General features: G+C 40.5%; 1 protein-coding gene across 18 annotated transcripts in view; it reads left to right on the top strand.

Annotated features, from left to right (window-relative positions):
• The first annotated feature begins 6,857 nt into the window (after positions 1–6,857).
• The window catches only part of LOC6607979 (Down syndrome cell adhesion molecule-like protein Dscam2), a 62,226-nt gene continuing 44,759 nt past the window's right edge, over positions 6,858–24,324 (top strand). For 9 of the 18 annotated variants that reach the window (XM_032716984.1, XM_032716994.1, XM_032716983.1 and 6 more), the window contains exons 1-3: positions 6,859–7,278; positions 11,167–11,347; positions 20,199–20,543. In XM_032716984.1, coding sequence (XP_032572875.1) covers positions 11,287–11,347; positions 20,199–20,543 — 406 coding nt within the window. In that variant the 5' untranslated portion in view covers positions 6,859–7,278; positions 11,167–11,286. Of the gene's footprint in view, positions 7,279–11,166; positions 11,348–20,198; positions 20,544–22,401; positions 22,564–22,927; positions 23,090–23,545; positions 23,717–24,324 lie in introns of all 18 variants that reach the window. The other 9 variants (XM_032716980.1, XM_032716993.1, XM_032716978.1 and 6 more) reach the window with 4 other exon arrangements.

Here is a 24,324-nt window from a genome sequence, read left to right as displayed (position 1 = left end):
ATAGTCTTCTATATTATAAATGGGTTCTATTCTATCCGTGCTATTAAAATGCTTTGGTAAATTGCATGTTTTACCAAAAATCAACTCATATGGACAATAATTATGTGCCATAGAGGGTGTAGTATTAAAACAAAATTCGAAATATTTTATCCATACGTCCCAGTCAGTTTTATCAACCGATATGTATGACCGGATGTATTCGTTAAAAGTTCTATGACTTCTTTCCACTGTTCCTACCGTCTGATGATGGTGTGCTGAAGAAGTTATATTTTCTACTTTCAGGTATTTGCATAAGTCTTTGATAATTGAATTTCTGTATTCAGTTCCCATGTCCGAAATGAACGTCTTCATTGGACCGAACTTTAGTACAAAAGATTCAAATATTGCTTTCGCTACTGTATTTGCGCTTTTATTTGCGATTGGAATGGTTACCAAATATTTTGTCAGGTCGCATATAAGTGTAACAGCATATTCATTACCGTTTTCTGACTTTGGTAGTGGACCTATCGTATCCACTATGACTCTGTCAAATGCGCTTATTGGTGTCTCTGTAATTGATAAAGGAGTTTTTGTGTGTTTCATAATTTTAGCTTTTTGGCATTTTGGACATTTCCGTATGTACTCTGTTATTTCCCGAGTCATACCTTTCCAAAAGTAATGTCTTTTAATCCTGGCCAGGGTTTTTGTAATGCCTGCGTGTCCTCCTTGTGTTGGATCGTCGTGGTGTGTAGACAGGATTGCTTCTTTTTCTTTCTTTGTATTCACTAAGGTCACCGGGTTGAGTAGCGCTACTCTTAATAGTTTTAATGTTTTATTGCCCATTTTCTTAAATGTATCTATTGAAATGTTATCAAAGATATTTTCCCACGGTGCCATTTTAAGTTGATTGATATTATGCATACCGGCCTGCTTTTCAAGCCTGTGGAAAAATTGACCTAAGTCGAGAGTTCCATTAATATACAAATCTTCAACGTTGTATCTTGCAGTAATTTTTTTTCCATGTTTAAAAAAACATATCATATTATTTACATGCAATGTCACTACTTTGCGTACTTCGTCATTATTAATGACTCCGTATACTTTGGGCTTAGAAGCTTCTTGAGTAGTTTGCTTAGGCAATTCTACTTTATCATTTTTATTTCCTTTTCCTGCGCAGGATTCCTGTCTACTTTGATTTCTTGTAGTGACTTTAAGTACTTGTTTGGATATATTTTTTAGTTGGTCGATGGTTATTCTGGATAACGCATCTGCTACGTAATTGTCTTTTCCCTTAAGATATTCCACAGTAAATTCATATTCTTCTAAATCAAGCCTTATTCTGGTCAGTTTTGAGCTTGGATTAACCATCGAGAACAAGTATGTTAACGGTCTGTGATCTGTTTTGACGGTGAAGTGTCTACCATATATATACGGTTTGAAATGATTTATCGCCCAATGTATTGCTGACAACTCTTGCTCTGTTGTTGACTTGTTGCTCTCACCCTTAGTGAAGCTACGGGATGCATAAGCTACTGGCAAATGGATACCATTATAGTTCTGGGTCAATACCGCTCCGCATGCCTCTTTGCTTGCATCAGTTATAATACAGAACTCTTTGCTAAAGTCGGGGTATTTCAGCAAAGTTGGATTCATTAGTTGTTTTTTCAGGTGTTCGAAGGCATGCTGGCAATCAGCTGTCCATTCGAACTTTACATTTTTCTTACATAATCTTGTTATGTGACGGGAATAATCTGCAAAATTTTGTATAAAACGTCTATAATAGTTACAAAATGATACGAATCTTCTGGCACTGTCTGCGTCAGTAGGAACTGGATATCTCTGTATAGCATCATATTTAGTATCGTCAGGCAATATGCCTTTATCAGTACATTTGTGTCCAAGAAAAGTGACTTCACTCATGAAAAATGAGCACTTATCTGGATGCAGTTTGAGGTTGTTTTTCCTGCATAGTTCAAAAACATTTGTAAGATTCTTGGTCATGTGTTTTTCAGAACAGCCTATGACAATTAAGTCATCCATGTACAGAAATGCTTGAGATGGTTCCAGACCTGTAAATGCCATTGTCATCATTCGTTGAAAGGAATTTGGAGCTATTTTTAATCCGTATGGTAGTCGCGTGAAGCGATAAGAGCCACTGCTCGTAGAAAAGGATGTTATATTTCGAGAATCTTCTTCTAACTCTATTTGATGGAATCCCGACATAAGATCCAGGCACGAGAAATATTTTGCTCGGCCTAATTGATCAAGTATGTCATCTATTCTTGGCAAGGGGAACTTGTCAGCTAACAACTTTTTATTTATTTGGCGATAGTCTATCACTAAACGCCATTTTTTTTCTTTTGAATCCGGTAAGGATTTCTTTGGAACTAGCAATAATGGGCTATTGTATTCAGATACAGCTGGTTCTACTATCTTGTCTTTTATTAATTTAGTTACCTGTCTCGATATTTCGGCTTGTTGTGAATGGGGTGTTCTATAGTTCTTAATATAGCTTGGTTCATCATCTCTCAATCTTATCTTTTGTTTGTAAAATTTATTTGTAGTTATTGGCTCTGTCTCCAATCCAAAAATATCAGTATATTGTGAACACAGTTCAGTCAACATTTTCTTATGTGCAGATGGAAAGTTTTTCTTTAATCTGCTTAAAATTGATTCGGCTCTTATGGAGTCGTTTAGGTCTGCTATTTTGTAGTTAGTTAATGGTTCAAAATTGATTTTGTTTACATTTAAAATTTTATTGCTGTTAGTTGTGTTTAGTATTCGGATGTACGTGTTTTTTGAATCTGATATCGAATTTCCGACAAATACACCATCTTCTATTTCCTGATTGGGTATTAGAATTTGGTTATCCACCGAACTTACGGTAATTTGCCTGATAACTTCACAACGAGATGGTATGGTTATCTCAGTGTTATCGATATTATGAAAAATTGGTATTTGTATCGCTTGTTTAATATTGTTTGGTCTTAGAATGAAAAAATCACTTTCTGTAGTAAAATCTAATTGGCAATTGAATGTTTTTATGAAGTCGATTCCAACTATTCCGTCACCAGGGATCGGAAAATTGTCGTCCACAACATGAAAATTGTGCGGTACTATATAGTTACCGGTTCTCATCTCGAGAAGTGTTAAACCTATTGAATTTATTGAACCCTTTCCAATTCCTGTAATTTGTGTTATATTATTATGATCAAGATTCAAAAGTTCATCTGAGTTTTCTTTAATGACTGATATATCGGCGCCTGTGTCTACTAGAAATGTAAGTATCTTATTTGTGTGTTCATTTTTTACTTTAATGAAAATATTTAGATTAAGATTGATGGTATGAACCTTTTGTTTTACTGTTCTTGATGCCCTAAGGGAGCCTGCTGGTTTTCCGACGTGCCTTGTGCATGTCTGACATTACCATTTTGGCTATAACTTGAAAAATTGCGGTTTTGGTTGTTATAGTTACCACCGCCTCTGTTCTGGTAGTTATATTCTCTATATCCTCCTCGTCCTCTGCCATTGCTATTGTTATAATTATTAAAGTTGTTGTATTGGCCGGTGTTCTGGTTATAATTATTTCTATTATTACCACCTCGACCATTTCCTCGTCCTTGGTAGTTACCTCTGGTGTAACTTCCTTGTCCTCTCTTGTAAAACAAAACGGAACTTGCACTTCCTGTCATCTCAGTGCTGCAATGGATGTATTTACTTATTGCTTCGTCCATTGTCTTAAATGTTCCTGCCTCTAGGATTGTTTTCAGTTTTCCATGATCGCAATTCTTTGTCATTGTATTGATTGCTTCCTTTGTGCTAAATTTGATAGCATGTTCTGGTTGCAATCCTTCATCTATATATGAAGATTCAAGAGACTTGCGTAGGTTTTCAATTTCATTTGTAAATTGTGTGGCTGTTTTACCTTTTTGGTAAACATTTGCCATTTTTGCTCTTACTACGTCCGTTGTTTCTCCTACGACCACTTCTTCTAATTTCCTGATTATGGCATCAATTGTAACTTCATTCTGTACTCTATAGAGTGTTGTTCCGATTATTTTTGATTTAATCACTTCAATGGCAATAGCTTCATGTGGTCCCTTAGTCAGGTTAACCAACTTGATTGCCGTGATAAATCTACGCAAATTGATCTTTTTACCGTCAAATTCCGGAATCGCCGTTGAAATGTCTTTTATGTATGCCCTCTGGGCAGCTGCTTCGTCCACCATGATGACAGATTTTGTTTCTGTTTCTTCTATGTCTGACTCAGCCAATTCTTCCTCCGTCAATTCAGCTAGTGTTAGTATAGCTGGAATTGTTAAGTTGTTTAAATCTTCGTCTTCTATTTCTGTTTCTGTTTGTTCGTCCGATTCTATTTTTACTGGCGAATTTAAAATGGTTGGTATTGATATATCCAAACCAAGTTTCAATTTTACAGATAACAAGTTCGATCTAAGTTTTATGAGAACTTTCGATACCTGAGACCAATGATCTGGATTTAGTCTTTCCTTGTTATCATACACTAGTATTCGTGCTTCGTTGAAGGAATTTACCAGAATATTTGCATGTTTCTTTATTGTCGGTCCTAAAATAGGTCTATTTTGTGACAAACATTTATGAGATTTTTCAAATTCGTTTCTTATTCTTGTTATGTTTTTACATAACTCGTTCCATTCCATACTATTTTATATATTCCTACTTGTTAGTATATATTTATATACTCATTCTTTAAAATATATTTTTTTTTTTCTTTTTTTTTTGATAATATATATATTGTTTTTTTTTTTTGTAAACCTAAAATTTATTTTTTTTTTTTTTTAAACCCTGTCTAGATTATTCGCCCTACTCATATATCTTCTTTTTAATATTTTGTTGTGTTTTATGTACAACGTCAGAAGGAACTGGGCCACACTTGTAATTGTCAAAATTAGGAGTAAAACCCACAGTGCTTGAATATCTTCTGTGTGATCTACAATTTTGACGTTGTTCACGACATTAGCCGTGTTGTCTTTGGTCTGACTATCGTCAGATCCGAACCAACCCATAGTTGTTAATTGAACGATTATTATTATTTATTTTTATTTATTAAATTTTGATTAAAAATTGTATATTGCTATAATTTCTTCCTACACGTATGTCTGTCCAAGAAAAAGTTAGTTAGAGGGCATGTGTACGGTTTACAATGTTTTACTCTATATAATTCAATACCGTACACATGTTTTTAGTAAAAGCCTAACAGAGATTAGTATTTTTCAAGCAGCGTTTTCGCGCATCGGCTTGAGGTATGTATTTTTAATATTAAGGCAGATTGGGGCATTGGTATTAAATACAGCCTCAACTGCGTTATTGCGCACCACTGCACAATTTGGCTTCAATCGCTTCCAGATTTTTGGCTTGGTTAGTTTTCTCTTCCTCCGTAGTTGCCGTCTTTATTAGGTCCTTTATTAATCTCCGTTGTTGAAGAAGCTTGATCCTTTTGCCGCTTCTTTTCTTCTTTATTTTTGGTTTCGGCTGTCTTCTTGCCCTATACTCAGCTATTGTGAGTGGGCGTGGTCCATCGTTTGGACACACCTCTAGTGCCTCTTGTAGAGTAGGTGCGTCCCTTTGCTCGATAGGAGCAGAGTCCTCCAGTTTGCGGCTTCTGTTGTCGTCTGGGTTTGATCAATTGTCACAATTTTATTTTTTAATGGTCACTGTTCGCATTTTAACTTTTATATATTTCTTTTTATTATTGTTTTACAGGCTTAAGTGACCATGTCACGGTCGCCATGTAATAATTGTAATGCATTTTTGTGTTCTTTATATTACTTTTATTGAAATAGAGATTCAGTATGATATCAGTAAAATTGTAACTTCTGTTAAGACTCATTAATATTCAATTAGGACATGTTGAAGGCTCTTTGACGACTCTTTTACGACTGCTTTGTACTTGGTCTTGAAGAGTCCAAGCTAGCCAAATGCAATCCGTCTGCGCCGGCAGAGACGTTGCTTTGCTCTTATGTACTTAACTTTGGCAGCGAGAGCGCCGCTGTCTAAGAGAGTCATGTGCACATAAAGATCGAGCAGTCGCGCATGCTAATTATGCTGACTCTGCACTTCTGGTCTGAATAGCATTCTTGTGTGGTCAGATTGCTGAGCACTCAAGATATGCCTGGGAACTGAAAAGTCTTACATAAACATTGTTGCAAAAGTGCTACAATGTGATTGTTCCCAATGTTCTGATTTGATACAGTGCTTATTCGATATGTGTGCACATTACACAACATACGCACTCCAAACCCAATAATACTCTATCAAAAGCATTTACTCTGTAAAACTTATAATGCTTCAATGCGCAGTACTTGTGCTAATCCAATACTCATTTTGCACCAACTACATTAAAATTCAATACTTTTTGGTTGTGTATAACGTATTTTTTATTGTCCATTGATATAGATGCAGTTTGCACTGTACTTCGAGTAACTTAAATTGATATTAATGTATGTATGTTCCCTCAATATCAACGTGTGAAAAATTATAAACACATTTGTAAGCATACATATTCCGCCAAATCGCTCGGCATGGCTTTTTGTGGATATTGTTGGTTAAGCAAATAAATATATACAAACTAAACTAATCAATCACAAAGTGTTTTATTTTGAAAATAAAATGATTATCGACTAAAAAAGATACTTATGTTCTACATTTGCAGCTGTAATCCAAGCAAACACAGTCCACAAGGCAACAGGTGAAAAATGTCCCAGAAATTTCCCAAACAATCGCCCCTTTGGACACACACACACACGGAAAACGTAAAGAGAGGGGGCGAGAGAGTGAGAGAGCGCCGGTTTGAGCGGCGTATCTAACTCCGATGGCGAGTATCTGAGCAGCCGATTCAGTCTTGTTTGGACCGTCGAGCGATCGAGAACCGGATTTCAGCGCTAGTCGGCGAATCGCGAGAGCGTGCGTGTATTTGTGTGTGCGTGTGAGCGTTGTTTTGGGACACCGATACGGATACGGGTACGGATACACGGATATTCGGCAGCGGTACGCGTTTAGCAATCCGCCAACCGGTTGCAACGGTGCTAGTGCACCTCCCTACAAAGAAGTGAATAATAGTATGCAAAGTATCTGAAAGATAGCCAAGAGCAGAGCAAAGTATCTGTGTTTGTGTGTGCCGTGCTTTTGTGCGGAGTCGCCACCCCTGTGGATTAGTGGCACCCTGCTGCAAATAGCCCACCACTCTCACAAGTGTGTGTGTGTGTGTTAACAATTAATCGCATTTAAACAACAATTTGGCCAGCCGCAGTAGCAATAACGGTAAGAAAAGTCGGCGGTTCCGTTGGGAAATTTTCACCGTTGTCTGGCAACTTCTTTGTGCCCGTCGTGTATGTATAGGTTGGGTGCGAAAGTGTGCGTGAGTCCTGCCCACGCCCACCGAGTAGCGCTAGTCTGCGAAATCAACTGCAGGATGCTGTAGATTGATATTTTATCGGTTAGATGGAAAAAGTCTTTGGACTTCCTATTGATTTTTCGCCAGACGTTAAGTTTTCCCAATTTTGGAATGCAAAAACGGTTACTTTGTGCACCGTATCACATCACACACACTTGCAAAAGGGTGTGAAAATGTACGGCCATAAGGGAGGGAAAATTCATGTTTTACGACCCCCAAATAAGTTTAATTATACATTTCCGAATGTCTTGCTTAGTACCTTGGGAGTTTCTATGTATTTCGTGCTACCTTTTATTTATAAATCGACTTTTAGAGGAAATAATTGCAGTCCCTAAATTTTCAGCGAATTTTTTTCGGCGCATGCGCCCTTAGAACCGCAGAAAAGCAACTCTGCGATTACCGTTGTATTCGCTTGTGCGTCCATGCGTGTGTGCCAGTCAGTGTGGGTGTGTGTGTGTGTGTGCAACCTCCTGCCACCAGGTACTTGGTCCTTTGTCCCCGTCAGGTAGTTTTCAGCTTTCCCTACTCAAAACGCCTCATTCTCAAGAACCTTTTAAAATTCCTCGCAGTTTCCATGTGGCACACATACGTCGTGATCCTTTCAGCGCACGTATGTGTGTGTGAGTCCTGATGTTAGTGTTGTTTCATCCCCTGCTTGTAAAATCTCTGAAATCCCGTGCAGCTGCCTCGTCCTTTCCTTGCTGGTGTGTCTGAAGTTTCCACTATTTGATTTTGCAAGTGTTGCACTACCCTCCTCCTCATCTTCCCTCTCCGTCTGCCGGCGATATACTTTTTATTTTCCTGCTTCTTTTTCTGGATTTTTGTCGGCTCGCCATCCTGTTGCTAGGCGGTTTTCCCCACCAGTTGGACTAGTGCCAATTTTCCATGTGACTCCCTGTTTTCAGAGCAATAAAATAGTCAGTGAATTACCTATACACCTATGAACTTTGTGTAATATTATTGAACACGATTTTCGGCACTATTGATTAAATATTTTAAGTTCTGTTTACCCTGATCAGTTTTTTACAATAACTAAATATTTTGAAATATTTTTGTTTCAAATTTAAGAATTAGAACTAATGAACTCCTTCCTGGGAGTCTGTCTATTGGTGTCTTCTTTTAAATGGACTGAATAGATCCTGGGAATGATTTATAATCGTTAATAATCATGTCTAAAAGTGCAAATGCAGGTGTTCAGCGAAGTGCTCAATGAATTTTGGCAACCAATAAAATCAATACAAAAATCCAATAGTGTGACATTTTATTCACCCATTTTTATAGATAAGTTCTAGGTTGTTTTAGTGATGGTTACTTCACCCACCACTAAACTAATTTATACACAGCACACTGGTGTTTAAACAAATTCCCTTTGGCCGCTCTCATCGATTTGATGAGAATGCACTCATCGGGTCGCTTGTGAAGGCAAATATTGATTTCCACTTGGGCAGCAACATGACACAGCGGAAAAGGTTAAAGTGAACAAAGGACCGAATAAATATTTCCTTTTGTTTCTACTGCCGCCGAGAGCACTTGAATCTCAATTAGGGCCGCAGTGCGGAAGCTCTGGGCGCGAATGGGTCACAGCAGCGGTTCTGCACAATGGATGAGTGTCCTCTGCCTCCGCGGACGACCCTGCACTGGGCCACTGCCCTCAGTGCCCACTGTGCCCCATCCGACCATTGCTGCGGCACCACCCTTCCTAAATTTATTGGCTCGTCACCCCAATTTAAAGTTACACATGCAGCCAGACGGGGCAACAAGAAGAATACGAAATGCGAGCATGAGTAATATTAAAATGCTTTTGATTCGTTGATTTTACCACGCGATTGACCAAACGGATCCGCTCACCGAGGGTTGTATCTCTTTATGTTGGTACATTGTATATGGTATAGATGTATCCGCACATATGTTGCCTATACGGATGCCTGGATCCGTTGACTGATTACCAGATGTTCTCCAAATTGCTTCAGCCGAGCATCAGTTGTCGGGATGGAAAGCGAACAATTTCTAAGCTGAAAGCTCAAGGAGAAATGTATTGATGAGTCATTACTCGAATATTTCCCTGCAGCTCGCCAAATTTTGGACAAATTAATTTTCCATTTATATTTTATTAACTTATTTTTCTAAAGCAAGAAACCGAATTAATTTATTTATTTGCTTGGTTAGGAAAATGCACATGATTCTTAAAGAAATTTGTTTACTTTATTAACCATTTCAAGTTATGGAGGCATAAAGCTTGTACGTGATTTAATCATTCCCATATGTGGATAAATTTAATCGGCTTCGTCTGCTGGAACTTGCTAACGGCATCTTAAATTCAATTTGAGTTTTTGATTAGCAAACACATTTCAAAACTAATTATTATATATAACTATTTTCCAACATGCTCCTCGCTCTAATTCTCAACTTTTCTGGAATACTTAGTAGAGGCAGCTCAAGGGGGATTTTTCGGTTAGTAAGCTCGTGGGTTTGATGCCACACCCCTGCTAGAATATTTTGGCCACCCCAGAGCCTTTGAGACAGCTGTTTCCCAGTCAAGCTGCTCAACTTGGAGACAGTTAACCTCGCTGCAAGCGACAGCTAGTTCATTAGACCAATTGAAAAGCTAACAGGGGCACAGCGGACCCTCCACCAACCACCTATTTTATTATTCCAAAGAGGCATAGATCGTTCTATACGCCTGCACAACCCTCTGAGAAAATAAACCCAAATCGTAGATAAGCCCTAGCTATCTAGCTGAATGATCCGACTTGAATTGAATGCGGAGTAAAAAACGAAATCTTCGTCCACAAATGAAGGAATCCACTTAAGAGTTAATTAAGCGTTAAGAAGCTGAGCAATTTACTTTTCAATCTATTTCCATTGCACAAGAATGTGTATATGGAACAATTAGATGGAAGCTCGTGGATTAAAGTAAGTCGCTGACCATGTGGAGGAGCTGGATCTCGTGGGGCCGATGTCAAGTTGCAGACGTCGAGGGATCGGGGACAAACAGACAGACAGAAATGTGGAATCGTGACTTCCTGCCTGTCAAAAAGTGTTTTTTTTTCTCCTCCAAACTGCGGTGGTGGCGGCGGGGAAGGGGGGCGCGTGACATTTTATGGATAGCAGAAGGCGGAAAAACGAAAAGTAGTTGCCTCGTTCTTCTATCGCCATTTGTGGTTTAATTAATGACATCCATCCGCGGAACCCTCCTCCCACTGCCCACTGTTGCCTCTTTCTTGGTGTTCCCTCTATTTTTTATTCCATTTGCTAAACGCTATTACAGGGCTTCTCTATTGGAAATTTGTTGGAGACACTTTTCGGGATAGACCTCAGAGTCAGCTAAGTGTTCTTTATTCGATTCGTGCTGCTATTGTTGCTCCATAAACAACACTATGACAGATACTTGGGAATTGACAACTTTGCTTGAAGAGCAATAAACACAGCCATCAGAAGAATTAACCTCACAGTGTTGGAAAAGAATGTATGAATATATTAAAGTGCTGTGTATTTAATATTTTTTCATTAAAAAAGTAATCACCCAACTGCAGGTGTTTTAGGTAGTCATTAATGGTTAAAAGGAGGGAACTCTGTCTTACTGCAGAGGGTGGTTTGCCTAATCAAATTACTTCTACTTCAATAAACAAAGGGGGACATTTTTCAAAAGTTTTTCAACTCGCCATTTATAAGCAAAAAATGAGGAGCCCCTATAAAAAAATATATAAACATAATATAATATAAAGTAATGAAACAATGCTTCTCCCCTTTTTCAGATAATTCGGACGTGCCAAGGGTGCTTTTCATTGGATTTTTGCGTAAAATCGATAGTCAGATAGACCCGCTCTCTACTGCCAACTTCACACAACCCGCTCAGCGGAAACACGGCATACGGAATGAATGTGCCCAACGAACGCCTCGAATGGCTAATGCTGTTCGCAGCTGTTGCCCTCATTGGTGAGTAATTGCACTTGGCCCAATACATTCGTGTTTAAGGCATACCGAACTGGTGAACTGTAGAATCTGGAAACTATAGAACTTTGATATTTATTGCTCTTTCTCGGCCTTTTTAAAATTAATCTTACGAAAGCAAAGCGTTATAGTCGATTGCCCCGACTATCTGGTACCTATTACTCATATATTTACACTTCATGCCTTCAGGCAGAGATGACGCAATTCATTCGCTTTAGTCGAGTGTCACGACTATCAGATACCTATTACTCATATATTTACACTTTAAGTAGGCATACCTTCATCTCTAATGAAGCGCTTCATTTTCTATATGCACATGTACTTATGTAGTGGAAAATACGTAATTTATCCTAATGATATATGTACATATGTATAAAGATTTGAAGCTTTGCGCACATGTGGGTACTTATGTTAATTGAGTCTTAAAGAATTACACATATAATAGTATCGGATTATAAAGAATTCGAACTGTCTGAACGATATATAAATCTCGTTTTAACTCCAAATATTTGCTAATTTGTCGTGGCATGGATGTTATTTAATTTAGATTCATTTTCAGTTTAATTTTACGCTTCTTATCTCTGTTGACACATGCGCCTCAACTTTTCACCCACTTTTCCCGCTGCCGCTTCTGTGGATTTCCCAAACGTTTCTGTGCATTTCTGATTCTGTTTTTCTTACATTTACTTTGGCTTTCGCTTTGCGCTTGTCGGTTGCTTGCAGTTGGATATTGTGTGGATATCGAGTGTGCGTCTGGACGGATACATTTGTATCTTTTTGTGTGGGGAGCAGATAAACGTGCGGTTCATTGCCTCTGCTGTCCGGAAAATGTTGTTTTGGTGTGGAGAGGGGTCTTTGGAGGGGCTGTGCCACATCAGTGGGTCAGATTGGGAATTAGTCAGTCCGCCGAGTAGATGAGTAATTCCAGTTCTAGATAGACTGTGGACATAATTTCTTATGAATGGATTTTACTTTTCCCCATTATCGTAATAATTGATAAATTGTACATGCGAACCATTTGTTATTATATATATACTCCATCGCCCCAAACAGCAATACTTTTCATACGTTCTCAGCCATTTTTATCTTTGTTATTCAAGTTACCTCTTATGTTAGCTTAAATGGAAATCAATTAGGAGGCCAGTATTCTTGACCCATCGCCAAATAAAGCTTTCGTTTATATTACGAATTTATAGAGGGACTGCTTCCATTTATGTTATCAGTTTGCGAATGTGTATTTTGTTTATTCTTCGTGTATAACATCATAAAAAACGTGCTATAGAAATAAAGAGCAAACATATAAATAGATTAGGAATTACAGAAAATTTGCTCCGTCGATGAAGTCAGGAATAAGAATTACATTTTTAAATGGGAATCGCGTGATGGCAGACTTTGTTGGAATTTCGAATAAATAAACGCTAATGGAACGGAATATTTCAGCAAAAGCAAGAAATAATAATACTATGTTTGAAATGAGCTAAGCAGATCTGCAGAGATGATATCGTAAATTAAAAGAACACATTATGCAAAGCGAGTACAAAAATATTCGCCATTCGGAATGAAAAGATCTCAGAGATACAACTTTGAGTGAGCGTCTTACGTTGATTGTGCGGGTCATCATTCAATTGAAATTGATTAAAAACATTTTGCGCCAGTTTTTACTTTTGTTATTATTATATGTTTCGCTATTGTGGCGAATGTTGCATGTTGCATTAACATTTAAGGCCAGACTTAAACAATAAAGTGGATTTATTGTGCGGCCTACGTTATGGGAAAGTAGGAATGTGATGTTTATGTTGTTGTTCCTGTCTCCGCTGCATTTAATTCGCAATTTCATTGAATTCAATTGAAATTCAGCTCGCACACGACGACGGACACTGTAATGGAGCTTAAAGTTCACAAGTGGCCACAGTGGGTTCAAAACACTGCAGCCGAAAAGCAAAAAGTGAGCATGTAACACAAAGGAAATAAGCAGGAAGCAGTCAATTTGTGTGCACATGTATGTGCGAATCAAATGGCACATATGGCATTATGGAATGGGCTTGCTATGCTTCCAAAGCATGCTTTTTGTCATTTTCTATTAAAAAAAAAAAAAAAAAAGTGTGATAAAAACTTATCTGATTGCTAGCTCTAATTAGAGCATACCCATGCTTCTCGTTCCCTATTGAGGTATATCTATAGAGCTTTTGTATATCTATTTCTCGCAGCTATTTCTCTAACTTGTACAAGTTATAATATCATATAAGAGCATATTCCCATGGGCTTACTTACTGCTGATAAGGGAAGCCACTTATCAACTGGGTCACAACTGCAATCGTCGAGATCTCTGCCTAAGAGATTTCGTAACCAATTAGAAGCACTGCATGCCACTCAAAGCACTCGTAAATATGACAGAGATCATCCGGGAGATCACTGAACCAGGCCCTGTTCTAGGAGAAACTATTTCCGTTCCTACACAAAGACAAATGGTGAAGAATGGAAGAAAGGAGCCGAAATGTGGGGATGGAGTGGGGCTGTCCAAGATGGGAAATGCATTCCGTAATTACAGATGATTGATGTGCCCCTCCTGACACTTTCTGCGCCCTCTTCGCAGTATGTGTTATGATACCTCGACGATTGAGGCACATCACACGCGTGGTTTGTTGAAGCAATTCCACACACTTAGAGCTCCAGGTTGTTAACCATCGATATCTTTCGATATCCCATGCTTCAAGATCAGGATCATTCTTTTTTCTGAGTGCATCCAACTTTTCCTTGCCAGAGGAAGAGCAGCAACTGCAGACGGTTCAATACTTAATGGCCTCTCGCCCGACTGACTTATTATTACTTGCATCGCCGTGGAATGCGACTTGTGGCAGGAGAAAGGGGAAAGCATTCTATTTTCTTGTGACGTCACCATGCGGCTTGCGGCTTTATGAGCCGTTGCAGCCTATTTTTTACCCATTCGCAATAGTTCAAAGCCGTTTGTCAACCCGAATGGGCAATAATGGGGATTGTATAATGGCGGATCAGAAACTGCGAGCCAGTGTTCGATAATTGCGTAAATAATTGCCTGATAACGATGCTGAATGTTGCCAGCAATGCCGAGCTAAATGCATTTCAGAAGAATCTAGGCGGGCTCACTTTTCGAAAACGCTTAACAAATCCAGCGAGAAGTCGCGACATCTCGGGGCATCAAAGACTTTGTTGTCCCATTAAAAGCATTTGTCATATATTCGAGCTCATTGAGTGCTCCCCCAGAAGTTGAGAAACTTTCGGATTCATGTGCATGTGTAAAAAGTATTAAGTTAACTCAAAATATTTTATGAGCTGCAGCCAGCGAAAGAATTTGTGGGGCCCGCCAGAATTTATTTTAAGATACAATTTTACGTGGGTATAGCGTAAATGCCGCTCTTAGCGAGACTTTTAAAACTTCGGCCATAAAGTTTTCCTTTTCAACCCCGTCGGTTGGTGGAAAACCCAAGGGTCTGCTGTCTGCTGGCTCTCTTCCTCTGTCGCTGACACCCCTAATTCGCGGTGGTGAGAAAAAGTTGTGGAAAATGAGAAATGTTTGTTTAGTTTGCCAGCGAAGATTTGCTCCCAATGCTAGCGGCACACGCTTTTCATTTGCCCGGCAAGAGAGAAAAGTGCCACCCACCCCCAGATTCTCCTCGAACAGCTGTAATGACGAAGGGCCACGTTGGCGGCACGCATTTCACCTCCTCCATGACAAACAGTGTCCTACCCTCTGGAAAATTATTATACTTATTTACGTCTCCCTGCCTGACAAGCTGAATTCGAGCGACGCGCCGTTGCCGCACTTCACCTGCAGCGCCCCCTGGCGACGAGTTAGTCGGTCAAGAAGGGCGTCGTGGGTGGAAGGAAGGGTTCTGCACATGTGGTTGCCATTTTGCACTATCCAACCCAAGGGCATAAATATAATATTCTGTTGCCACAAATATTCGTAAATTTCTTCTTTATTTCGACTCTTCGGATCACTTCAAAATAAACTGTATGTTGTGGGAATACACTAAATTTAACACAAACTCGTATATTGTTTCGAGTTCCTCAAGTCGCACTGTGGCTAAGAATTTAGTTTCGGCACATAAGACACCATAAATTGTGTGGCGTTAAATGAAAAGAAATCTCTTATGCGGAAAGATACGAACCGAAGATATCTCAAAAATCAAATTCTTGAGTGCGAGCGACGAGGGGTAGAGGATTACCATCGTTTTGGCGCCCCCCAAAATGGAACGAAATCAAGTCGTCATAATAATTTGTAAAATATGTTCATGGCCCCACCCATCCACCGATCCCAGTTCCAGTCCAACAGCCTCAGCGAGCTGACACTTATCGGCACACATCATCTATGGATGTGATCGCGCACGTCCAGGCATTTCGAAGGCGGGATTTGATTGGAGGCCCCATACACCTTCCCCATGTCTGCTGAGTCACGTTTTTTTTTTTTGGGGGCTGCCGAGTCTCAACCCATTTGTATCATTCCATCTCCATAATCTGCATGCGACAAAAAGTGTTTAAACTTAAATTGTAGATACATGCATGTATATATGTACTTTTCAACAGTCTTTTACTGTGTAGCTCGAAGTCTTAATTAATGCACCCGAGACGATGACGACTCAACTCGAATTTATATGCAAAACACGTCTGCAGTTGGTCTTCCCTTTGTCAGGGGTACATAATGTGTATATGGTATATTTTTTGAACGCTTCTGTCGTTCAAGTTGTCTTTATCTGACCATAGGAAGCTTGCATACAGTGGTCTTTAAAGATAGGAAACGTAGTTATAAGACTTTTCTAAAATGGATCTCAATAGTCGTAGATTATTTAGATCTGAACTTTTAGTTTTACACCTGTATAAAACCATTGCATATTTCATCATTCGCATTGTACGGCTATTATTCTTGATGACACTTCTGTATCTTTGAGATAAATTCCTATACTTACTGCAAATGATGCACGTGTGCGCTCTGCTTTACTTTTCTCTTCTTTTCGTAAATGTTTTGCAATGCTTTCAATTAGACAACAAATCCACCCCCAAGTTCTCCCTTCTCTGCTACTCTCTTTCTCGGCTCCATTGTGCAGCCCCTGATGACAGACTCTCCCGCTCAGAAGACAGTGGTATTTGAGCTGAGATTGTTGCTATATAAGCGGAAACCGAATTTAAGACGATATTACGTATTGCGACAAAGTGTGAAGAAGTAAAAAGTAGTAGGTTAGTAGTAAGTTAGTAAGTAAGTAAGTTAGTCACTACGCGGGCTGACATTCTCTGCGCTGTTTTAAGTTGCTCAAATTAATTAAAGCATTGACTTAAAGAATTAATTTATCCTAAATCAATTTGCTTAACGTATTAGAATAAAATGTTTTGTTGTCATAACGACAACATTAACCCACTGTGGCCTGGCATCTAGTGCCACTGGAATCAGCCGCATCATCATCACTCCCGGCCCTCCGTCTGGCCCTGAAGTGTGTCCATACTCCGCGCGGCCCGCTCCATTTCGTCCCACTTCTGCCTCCTGTCGACTTAACGGCGTTTTCCTCCGCTTCCGGTTTTCGCACCTGGCTGCGGTTTCGCTGCTCCCTAGCCTCCGGTGTTCCCGTTGTCAGCTTCTGTCGAGTGCGGCGTTTCGTCACCGTGACTCCCTGTCATCTTTTGAGTGCCGACGAGGTGGACGGGTGAGTTGCGGGCAGCTTGCGGTCTCGGACCTTTCCACGGGTGACTTGCACTTGCCGGCAGTTGGAGGCGTCTATTCAGCCAGAAAGATACCTGTTAGAATCGCGTGGGCAGTGCGTCTGCACTTAAGTGTGTCACGCATTACACAATTAATTGGTTTCTGTGCACTGTAAAATTAGTTACATTTGAAACGAGACTAAACGCGGTTGCTTCTTATAACATTAAGTAATACTGGTATGTTTAGTAGACCTAAATTTTAATCGATTTTTCCCCTGTATAACTGAATTTGTATTTTCATTAATATATCCACACCAGTAGTGGGTAATGTTTTGTATACTGTGACTGATCGTGAGCAGTGTGTGTGTGGGGTAAATGCCGTGCTATTCGCATGAATGAGTGGGTAACGCTGGCATTGAGACACCGATAGCGATACCTGTTCTCCCAATCCCGCAGTACTCCTCCGCCGAACAGCTGTCGAACTGGTTTCTGAGCTCCCGAGCAGATGTTTCTGTCTTTTACCGGTCGGAATCGCGGTGAAAAAGATTCGAGATTCATTGGGTTTTTGGAAGGGGTATAGTATACATTCGATTGGGGTGGGACGCATCCATCCATCCTGGGCAGTTCCTTTCAGTTCCATTCCTGACCTCGATGACAAGAGTGCGTGATGTGAACGCATTTCGATGGGCGGGGCATGCGTGTGTGCCTATTGAACTTTTAGGCCCTTTGTTTTTGTTTAGCCGGATATTATTAGCGTCCAATTTCCTAGCTTAAGGGGTGTTATGGGTTTGTATGTGCCACGAAATAAGTTAATTAGGTGGGCAGTAGTCCTTAGATGTCGAAGAAATACATATTGATAATAATACGTATTTTGTTAATGCGTGTGAAATATACGCAGCTTAGTAATTGTTTGCACCTCTCGAAATGCGTTTTTATCTTTATTTCTATATATGTGAGGCACTCCTCTACCTGAAGTTCATTATTAGTTTTACCAGTTGATTTGCTCACTAGTTTGGCCCGCTTTTCGGCTAGCCAATTAAATACGATATAAATTGGAGCACCTCACGCTGAGTCACTCGCCCTCTTAAACTTGATAAAGTGACCATAGATCCACCATCATCATCTTCATCTTCGCGGCAGAATTATCATCGCATTTTGCAAATTGCCAACTTGAGTGGAAAATTGCGAGGCGAAAAACTTAACGAATTCAGCACACAGAAATTCAAGTGCTTGATTAGCTTGAGTTTTGCCGCCGTTGACATCGCAGTTCTGCTTTTGCCACCAAATGCTTTTGCTTATGATTTGCCTTATTTTACTTTTTTACTTTACTTTTTTTTTTTGCTCTTTAAAGCCGGCTTGCTAACCGGTTTCGTTCTGCGTGTTTTTGTTCGCAGAGCTTTGGATTTGGAAGCGAAAAGGTAAAATAAAACACACCTGCTGCTTTTTCTGCAGTTCAAAACAAATCTAAAACGGGGAGCAGGTGTAACTTAAATGAGGATAGTATATAAAATCAAATCCAAAAAGTGGAATATTGGATAAGAGACATGAAGGATGCAGTTTCCGGAGTTTAAGTATCTCCTTTTTAAATGATTTCAGTTCCGCTCAACAGTTGCAAAATTTAATTCGCTATGTGTGTTTCTTATTTCCTTTTCCCACACTACCCACTGTTTTTGATGTTTATTCGCACGATCCATCCAAGATTTTACGATCTGTATTCGGAATGGCCACCATATGCTGGAAAAAAAATATATATAAATATTTATATAATTTTGAGTGTTTGCCGATACAGTCTGTTCTGCAATTATGGTTCAGCTTGTTGGATTTGTTACCATTTAATCACTACTTTTAGTTTAGTTAAATTCAGGTACTGTTCAAGTTATTACTTTTGGGATAAGAGTATATCTTCTCAAGATGTTTCTGTCTTTTAATTTATTTTTAACAAATGCATTCAAATGACACTTACTAACAGACTTGCACTGTATACAAATTTGTTATTGTTCGGCAGGAAATTATTAAATATGAAAGCAACGTTTCCGGCGTGCCTTCCTTATTTTCCACTTAACTGAAATCTTAAATGATATTAATTGATTTAGTTATTTCGTTTACAACACTTAGAAACTGCGATAGTAATCTATTCAAATTTTCAGTTGTTCATTGCAATCACATTATTCAATTAACAATTCATAAATAATATTATGTTTCAATTTCATACGATTTTTATTGGTTTCAGTTTACTTAAAACTGAACTATTCTTATTCCATGCCTTTAAGCCTTATAATATAAATAGAGGTAAATAATTGGAGCTAATTGACATATCTCTAGATATAGGGAATGTTTTTCTGCATGCTAAACATATATTCTTCAGTTGATATATGGGTTCTTAAGTTGAATGAAGCACACAAATTACTTGCAGAGAAGCTAACCAAGCCTACAATAGTTTTTGCCGTAGGCAAATTGCATCCATACGCACCGAGAATTGCATCCGAACAATATTTATGGGGGAAGGGGCGTTGGGTGGGCGTGTCACCGCACAGAAATTTGTCAACACCTTGTGGTAATAGGAAATGGAGGATGGGGGAAATTCCGAGCGCCATGACGATGCATACACGAGGTCTGGAATCGTTTGCCAATGCAAAGTGACGGCATCAACAAATGAAACCCAGTGGGGGAGTGGGTGGAGTCTGCAAAGTGTCAACGAACGATTTTCAGCCTGCTGGTCTTTTGTTTGTCCTCAGGGGCGATGAGTGGAACTGGAGGTGGAACTGTGGCTGGTTTGGCAGAGAAGCTATGGAATGGAACACAGCTTTTGTTGGCCGTGCAGCGCCGAGGAGTCACTGATCCATGGCCCTCAATTGTCAAACAGCCATGGATGGAACAATAGTCAGTCTGTTGACATGAATATGAGAATGCACTTCCACTGCGGAAGTTCTGACCATAGAGCATAGGCCAGTGTTTGTTGATCAAATTCAGGGATGGCTGGCAACTACATCAAATTAGAAATATATGTAGAAATACAAATAGATTTAGAGATATCACTGCGGACCACAATCCACGTACTGACAAAGAACACTAGCATTAATCTACTTTACTAGTTCAAATCTACACATTTTACAAAATAGCACATACATATATTTACTTATTGGTCGCTTTGCTGTTTGTTCCATTTTAGCTTGTGGTAGTCAGACCCTGGCTGCCAATCCCCCAGATGCCGACCAAAAAGGACCCGTCTTTCTCAAGGAACCCACCAACCGCATTGACTTCTCCAACTCCACGGGCGCAGAGATCGAGTGCAAGGCCAGCGGCAACCCCATGCCCGAGATTATTTGGATCAGGAGCGACGGTACCGCCGTGGGTGATGTGCCCGGATTGCGTCAGATCTCATCCGACGGCAAGCTGGTCTTCCCCCCATTCCGCGCCGAGGACTACCGCCAAGAGGTCCATGCCCAGGTGTACGCCTGCCTGGCCCGCAACCAGTTCGGATCCATCATCTCCCGCGACGTCCATGTGCGAGCCGGTAAGTTGTCAGGGTTCAGAGGTAAACCAGGGGCAGTGCAAAGTGAATGTTGGTCGGGACATATACCATTTATAAGCACAATATGTCGATGTTATCACAGATTTTGATAAAAAAAAAGTGATTGCCAAAGGAAGTCATTCTTGAAGAACGGTAGACATGAGCTTTATATATTAAAAGTTTCAAAAAATATTAAATATTAATATAAAAAATATTAAAAAATAAAGCAATTAAATATAGAGTATAGGCTTAACAGATGTTTTATACAAATCTGCTATCAACAATACGAGAATACAAGAGCATGCAAATGCTGCGAGTTAAAATAACTAAGTATTTAAAGTCGGTAGAAAGTGAAATGTTGTAATCAGAAAATTACATTTGAATTAGGAAACCAACAGGTGACTTTGCACTGCCCTGAGTTTACCTTTCTTTTTACAGGTTCACCCAAATGAAGACCCATCTGCGTTGGTTTCGTATCTCCACTACTTGGCACTTTGATAGCTAAAAGTTGCCGCTTGCCTTTGCGTGCCAAGTCGCTCTCTGCAGTCTTTAACCCCTTGTGTTTGACTTATTGTTGCACCGGCTGCGGCAATTAAAACCGAGTTTTCACGGGATTTCCATCGAACGCTCTGCGAATTGCCAAAGTTTTCCGCACGCTTTCATTTTCACACATTTCTTAGTCGAACTCTGCAACGTTTAGGGGAGTTTAATGCAAGTTAGCATTTCAGTTTAATCGGTTCGTTTTCGCTGCTTTACTTCCTGTTGCAATGTTTTGTCGGCAACTGTACCTGTCATGCCCGTGCATGTCTGTTCAGCAACCTTTAACACCTCCTCTGGAAGATGTGGCAGCTGCGACGACGACGATGATGAAGAAGATGATGAAACTGTCAGTCTATTTAGCGCACACCGTGGGGTTGACGGGTTGCCAGCTGATCGAGTTATGGACCAGACCCAACTCCCCTGGATATCAGTCACTTCCGCTTCCATGGAGCCATCCCTAAATGGGCCAGACTTGAACACATTTTAGCTAATTATGACGGAGCCATGCCACCCGCTTACTCATCGCCGGCTGACGTGTTCCCTGGCAATTAGCCAGCACACCTATCCCAGCCACCACCTCAGCTCACCTCTCGACCTATGCGCCCCCCGTTCCGGAAGCCTGACATCATTATTGTCGTTTGCTTTCGCTTGCTATTAACCGGAGGAATTTATCATTTTATAGAATGCTTATGTGTGAATAAGGCGCAGACGAGGAAAACATTCTGCCCGGCCGGCCCGGAGCTAGTTGGCCGAAATGAGTTATGGTCTACACCCTGAACACGGGCTGGCGTAAAGAATATTTTGGTTAATTGAAATTAACTTTTGCCTGTCAAGCAGCGGCGCGATGATAGTTTCGTGGTTTTTCGTTTAATGAATTTCCGACCAGAAGGTCGTATACAAAGACAGATTTTTCCAGGAACTTAGCTCCTAAGCACTTTCAAGGTTGTGAGAATGTTTTGGACACAGTAGGTAATAATCGGCCTTTTCTCAGTTGTTGCCCAGTACTACGAGGCGGATGTGAACAAGGAGCACGTTATAAGAGGCAACTCGGCGGTCATCAAGTGTCTGATTCCATCGTTCGTGGCCGATTTCGTCGAAGTGGTGTCCTGGCACACCGATGAGGAGGAGAACTACTTCCCGGGCGCGGAATACGGTGCGATCCGAGCTGCAGATGCAGATACATGTGTAGTTTTGCTCTACTAAAAGCATGCTGGGGTCGCGATTCTGCTAGTTTCACAGAAAATCCCTGCATTCCATAATTCATTCATTCCTTATTTTAATCTGAATCTCACCACTATTATCGTTTCTCCTACCTGTTTAGTCGTTTCCCAACACTACGAAGAAGATATACACAAGGCATTTGTCATCCGCGGCAATTCCGCCATATTGAAATGCGATATACCGTCGTTTGTAGCGGATTTCGTGAATGTTATATCCTGGCATAGTGACGAGCAAGAGAATTTCTATCCAGGCACTGAATATGGTGTGTGACTTGAAGAACTGTCTCTGTTTGTGAGCTTTTAGAAAAATAGCACTACCTTAACCACTACTGTACAACACTGCAAAAAAGCCAAACTCACAGAAACACTTGTGCACAGTGAAAGGGCAGTTAACGGGAAAACTTGCAACACTAATTACCAAATCCTGTAAAATATACAACACACCGAACTCAAAGAATAACTTATTAACCAACACTGGCTAGGGAGAAACCAGTTAAGAATCCTTCGTTCCCTCGTCGCAGCTTTCACAATTCGTCAGAGTTTCGTTTTCAGTTCTACCCGAATTTGATTTCCTTTCGGTTTTATTACGTAAACGCATTTATTTGATTGCTGTCATTGCTGTTTTAGTCGTTGCCCAATACTACGACACCGATGTAAATAAGGCCTATGTTATACGCGGCAATGCGGCGGTTCTGAAATGCGAAATCCCCTCTTTTGTGGCCGATTTTGTGAGCGTTGTCTCCTGGCACACCGATCAGAACGAGGACTTTCTGCCAGGCAGCGAATACGGTTTGTTGGCCAACTTTTTGATTACATTTTGGGCTAGCTATACATAGGGTTTGTACAGTTGCGTGCCACCTAAGAATTATGGATAAGTACCTAACCATTTTCCCTCCTGCATCTATTATGTTTACTTTTATGCGTTTATCTTCGCTATCTCGGGTGACTGCGTGTTGATGAGCCATGTTATCAAAACCATTATTAACCTCTTGCCCGGAGATTTTCTCAGGGAAGCGCGGAGCCCGCGAGCTGATTGCGCTTAAGGTCCCATTAAGTGCACTCCGCGATATTGTCTGCGCTGTTAGAAGACACTCTCGTTTCAATTAGCTAGCTTCACATTTTCACACGCCCGCCGCACGCAAGGCTTGGACTTAAACTTGGGTTCTGTAGGCGCCCCATCCCCCATCTTTCCCTCCGTACCATCGCATCATTATGTAATCAGTGGCTATGTGAACTCACCTCCAGTTGTGCAGCAGTTCTACGAATCGGAGGTCAACAACGAGTACGTCATAAGGGGCAATGCAGCGGTGCTGAAGTGCTCGATTCCATCTTTCGTTGCGGACTTTGTGCAGGTCGTATCCTGGCAGGACGAAGAGGGTCAGCTCTACGGCTCGCTAGGCGATCAACAGGGAACGGGTACACATGCACCATAGAGAAACTTAATGGTTATGTAGGATAATCCAGAGCCCATCCCGCACCCACCCCACTCTTTCCATCAGCAATTTCATTTCATTTTGGTTCCTCCTCATAAAAACTCTTGCTTTACAGTCGTGAATCAGTATTACGAGGCTGAGGTTGTTTCCGAGTACGTTATCCGTGGCAATACGGCGGTATTGAAGTGCACTATTCCCAGTTTTGTGGCCGATTTCCTGCGGGTCGAAGCCTGGGTGGCCAGTGACGGCACTGAGTACGCTCCGGAAGAGGATTTTGGTACAGTCCCGCACCGTTGAAACTATTAAGAAGTTAGTCCTAAGCAGCAATCCCATTCCTTCCCCATTTTAATTTGCTTCAGCTTCTGTTTCATTTCACGACTCTACCCCATTTTGAATCGCAGTTGTGAATCAGTTTTACGGCGCCGATATCCTGATGGAGTATGTAATCAGGGGCAATGCGGCGGTTCTGAAATGTTCCATTCCGTCGTTCGTGGCCGATTTCGTGCGTGTCGAATCCTGGATAGATGAAGAGGGCACCGAACTGCGTCCCTCTGAGAACTATGGTATTACCGCAGAGTCAAAAATTATTGC

This window comes from Drosophila sechellia, chromosome 2R, assembly GCF_004382195.2.
Source record: "Drosophila sechellia strain sech25 chromosome 2R, ASM438219v1, whole genome shotgun sequence".
Lineage (NCBI taxonomy): Eukaryota > Metazoa > Arthropoda > Insecta > Diptera > Drosophilidae > Drosophila > Drosophila sechellia.
This window is presented reverse-complemented; position numbering and strand designations above follow the sequence as displayed.